Source organism: Prionailurus bengalensis, chromosome E4, assembly GCF_016509475.1.
Source record: "Prionailurus bengalensis isolate Pbe53 chromosome E4, Fcat_Pben_1.1_paternal_pri, whole genome shotgun sequence".
Lineage (NCBI taxonomy): Eukaryota > Metazoa > Chordata > Mammalia > Carnivora > Felidae > Prionailurus > Prionailurus bengalensis.
Genome location: NC_057360.1, coordinates 46,331,104 through 46,335,929, shown reverse-complemented (window position 1 = coordinate 46,335,929; position 4,826 = coordinate 46,331,104). Strand labels below are relative to the sequence as shown.

Here is a 4,826-nt window from a genome sequence, read left to right as displayed (position 1 = left end):
TATATGTTAATGTTATGTTAATATATAAAGTTGATATGTTAAACTTTCCCAATCTTGTAAAGAACATGTAAAAGGTGCCATGCAAGCATCAGACTTAGTGGTGAATATTCGAAAGCGTGCATCCCCTTGAGATGCGGAATAAGACAATTATGTCCTCTGTCATCAATTCAGTTCCAAGGTGTTTTGGACAATCGATTCAATACAGTTAAACAAGTAAATGTTATAAAGTTTGAAAAGAAATAAAGGAGAAAGTATCCATAGATACATTATTACAGTTAAGAAGAACTTGAGCAAGATTAGTGGTATAAAATCAACATATACACTTCAGTATTATGCCAGCAAAGTTTTAGAAAGTGGAAATTTATTTTTAAAATACGTTTTATTTTTATTTTTTATTTTTTTTCATAATTGAGTTTTTATTTGTTGTTCTGAGGATCAGTACAGACAATTCAATTTGTACATAATTCTTAACGTACATACTGAAAACCTAAAAAAACCATGTAGTTGTGGTTCTTTTCTCAAAGTTATTCCAGTGACCTTCCAGCTTAAAATTTGGAGGCAAATTTCCCTTAACGGTATATCAAGTACCGGTATCTTCAAATGTTGATACGCTGTTACACTGTTAAGTCCCATTAATTCACAATTTAATGTCATATACGCTACATACTCAAATTTTCAATCTCACACAGCACATTAGCAAAGTTACTAGGAAACTGGACTACCACGACCAGGATGTTACAGAATGCACAAAATTCTGGCAGGGAGAGAGCCAAGATCAAGGAGTGGTTTTCTTTAGCAAACATTCTACCAAAAACAACATGGGAATAGAAGTAATTTAAAATGTTCAAGACATATTAAATGCACAACTGACTCCAAATTGCCATTTAGTATGCTTGGTATTATAGGATATAAAAACTACCCCATCTATGGAATGTTAAGCTGACACCCAAGACGATCAAAGCCTCCCATATTCAATATCCCACTATTTTCTGGTTGTACCAAAAAATAAACAACCAGCAAATGATTTCACCTCTTAAAAAAAAGCATTTACCCTTAAAAAATGGGTTGAGGTGGGATTCCCTCCTTCATAAAAATGTTTCTAGAGCTACTAAAAAACTTGCATTTACAGAATAGTTGATAAAAATATTCCTCTGGATTGTACAAGAAGGGAGACAGGGACCAGTGGTAAGACATGGGATATGATACCAATCAGACTTGGCTTCTTTCTCTCCTGCTTCATCAGAGGCTGGACTCTCCTCGTTTTTAGTTTCTCCGTTTTCTGCAGGTAAGTCTTCTTTTGTTTCTTTGTTAGCCACTTCAGCCTGTTTTCCCTTTGCTCCCCTTTTCCCCTTTGTTTGCACTTTTTTGTCTGAAGATTTCTCCTTTCCCGCCGCTTTTTGTGGCTTCGCTTCCACTTTTGCAGGAGCAGGTTTAGCTGAAAACCTCGCCGACCTCCTCTTGGGCTCCTCCTTCGCCGCCCCCTCGGCGGAGCTGGCCTTCCTCTTGGGCATCTTGGCGGCGGGGCGGGCGCGTGCGGGTGCCTATGGGCCGCTGCGCGCCGAGAGCCTTCGAGAAGCTGGGCTGCCTCTACATTTTATTTTTAATTTTTTTAATTTTAATTATTGTTTCTTTTGAGAGAGACAGAGACAGCGTGTGAGCAGGGTAGGGGCAGAGAGGGAGGGAAAGACATCGAGTCTCAAGCAAGCCCTACATTTTTAATTACTCTCAGCAAGAGTTCTAAAGCTATGGCAAAGATTGGGCTATTTCATTGGTGTTCAAATCAAGAGTCTTTTGATGAAAATGAAAATGGTTAGATAAAGCATTGAAAATAATACAAAAAAGGATCTATCTCTGAGAAAAATGAGAATATGGAGTGAATGCTTCAGTTAATGGATGAAAGAAAAGCATATGACTCAGAAAGAAGGAGCCAAATGGAGAAGATTGGATTCTTGTTACTGATGGAGAGCTGAAGTGAGTAATCATGGAATCTTGCTTAATGGTTCCTTGAATTGTAATGAATTTAGGTCTGCTCTCCACAAAGCCCTGGGTAATTTGTTCTCTTATTTGACTAATGCATGCTTTCTTACTTTACCTGCCCATACCCTACCTCACTCTTGAAGTAGCTGTGGAAGAGTATATGTTTAGCAATAGCACATATTTAAAAGAGTCTATGCCTTTAGTATGATTGTTTGGGAAATAGAATTTATCCAAAAACAGAGAATTTGAACTTGATTATGGCATTACTATAAGGTGAAAAATACGATTTCTATACTCAACATGGGGTGGAAGTTGAATTACTTACTACAGGCATTAGTGGAACAACTTAAAAATCCTATATATTCTTATTACGCAAGAGTGTGGTCACGGAGATAAAAAATGACAACTACAACTGTGCACCCTAGAAAGCAGGGCAAAATAATTCAAGATTGACCTCAGAGTGCTCTTCCTAGGAGTTCTTACCAGCTAAAAATGCAGCATGGTGGGTGTTAGCCCTCATCAGGTTGGCAATCATATTTATAACCTAGAGACTCACATACAAAAAGGAAACAAAAAGTAGCCTATCAGTAGAGTAACGCATAAGGTTCATCAGATTCACTAGTCTTATCACATACTCCACTGTGCAAGTGTGTGGTAAAGCGCCAGCCAGGGTCATCATATTAAGTGGCTGCAATGCTGCCTGGCAGTATTTCTGAAATTTCGATCTTTACCAAAAGATGGCACTGCCAGTGTTCTGTTTGTACCACTGGTTTTACATAGGTTACGTTGGTAGTGATCATCTTCTCTAGACTGAAGACTGCTAAATGATAATATCTAGACTGGGCTGGGAATAAAACTAGAAGAGACATGGAAAACTGGAGTTTGTGAATTCTGAGGCTAATCAGAGAAAGATAAATTTGGCCATAGGATACACCTCTGGATGATTATTTTGAAATAGCATTGGATTACTCTCTGGATAGAGATTTAATTATTGGGTTGTTGTATTTGTGGTTGCTAGGTAATATTAGTAGGGAATATTGGAAAATACATGTTTTGGATGAAAAATGTGTGCGTATTTACAACTAACAAGGTGTATAATGTATAATATTAAGAAAAACTGCCTCAGCTGTGGTTTATTGAAGAGATAATTTGTAATACATTGTCTAAGGTATTGTTTGAATATGACTTAATTAGTTGTTTGTTCATTTTGGGTTTGTGTGTGTGTGTGTGTGTGTGTGTGTGTATCTTGTGACTCTCTTTCCAAAGGCCAGGGATGATTGGACTATACATAGCTTCCTTATGCAAAGTAAGAGCTCACTTGTTGGCCAGCATGTTAGGACGTGACATAGTGTGAAAACACACAAAAAAAGTTTTGAAAAACAAGGGCTCAAAATATCTGTAAACAAGGATAGAGTTAACGATCCTTGTGAATCAGTCTTCTTGTTTTTGGAACTTCAACTTACAGTATAATGAAACTCTTAACCTTGTAACAAGAATAGGAATGAAAAAGCAAGAAAAAGCAGATTTATGGAGAGTTTTTTAGCTAAGTTAAAAATGAAGTGCTTGAAGGGTGCCTGGGTGGCTCAGTTGGTTAAGCATAGGACTCTTGATTTTGGTTCAGCTCATGATCCCAAGATTGTGGGATCAAGCCCTGCGTTGGGCTCGGTGCTGAGTGTGAAACCTGCTTGAGATTCTCTCCTCTCTCTCTCTACCCCTCTCCAGCTCTCTCTCAATAAACAAACAAACAAACATTAAAAAAATAAAGTACTTGACAGCCATTCTCAACACTGGCTGTGTTATTAGAATCCCCTAGAAAGATTTTAAAAAGTACCAATACCAGGGCCCCTTTGCAGATCCCTTTGGACCTAGACGTGAGAATGTATTTTTTAAGATCTTCCTGACGTGACATGCAGCTCACATTGAGAATAAGTGCACTACACTCAAATTCCTATAGCAAAAATCCCTGGATCAGTAGACTTACATTTAGTTTGAGTTCAGAAGGCCTGCTGTATTGGAATAAGTTTCAGCTGTCTATAACAGAAACCTCCTGAAATCTAAACGTCCAAAGCTAGTGAAATGACTCCGTTGTTATCAGGAACTTGCTCTCCCTGTTGAGATCCTCTTACGGAGGGAAAAGAGAACAGATACTGAGGAAGCAGCCAACATCACAAGAGACTAAGAAGTGCTATTTTCTGCTCTCTGATTCCATGAGAGCCCCTTCTGAAAGGCATTTGAAGAATCTTGTGTAAAACAAAGTTAAACACTTGCCTTTATTGCAGAAGTTTTCAGTCTTTAACATATAGAAAACCAACTGAATTTCCAAGAGAAATCGACCATTTGGTGATCTCCACATTTACTTGAGAAGTTTTTAAGAATAAAATCTAGTATTCTCTCTCCCTCTCCCGCCCCCACCCCACACACAGTAAAAATAAACAGAAAGTTCCTTTTGAGAAACACTCCAATACACATATTCATCATACAAATACAGGTTTCTCCCACTATCCAAAAGTAGAGCATTCCCATGAAACTTTTTATAAGCCTAAATGCTATAAAGCATGGAAGCAATTTCCATTAATGGACACATTTCGAGCATTCCCAGACCCCCAAAATAAACTCCTTCTTTGGCTTTTAGGACACATCTTGCTAATGGATGCACAGAAAAAAATCGAGATAAAGCACAGATGCTCACAGAGTTCAAAGCTCTGACTGCTAGTTGCTGAGATGCTGATTGTGGTTCCTGGGGAACTTGCTGGCTGGGGCCAGTCTCCCCGTTGGCAGAACGTGCTCCCTCCCTAAGGGCTAGCTGCAAAACAAATGCTGAACACTGCTTTTGCTTTTTGTATTTTTTC

The 4,826-nt window shown here is 38.4% G+C and overlaps 1 protein-coding gene across 1 annotated transcript; it reads right to left on the bottom strand.

The window, feature by feature from the left end:
• Nucleotides 1–387: 387 nt before the first annotated feature.
• On the bottom strand, nt 388–1,546 carry LOC122475825 (non-histone chromosomal protein HMG-14-like). Its single transcript, XM_043567929.1, has 2 exons — nt 1,202–1,546; nt 388–613 (listed from the first exon to the last, which is right to left on the bottom strand). Exons 1-2 carry the CDS (start codon nt 1,509–1,511, stop codon nt 597–599), a joined length of 327 nt encoding a protein of 108 aa, XP_043423864.1. The 5' UTR covers nt 1,512–1,546; the 3' UTR covers nt 388–596.
• Between the last annotated feature and the right edge of the window lie 3,280 nt (nt 1,547–4,826).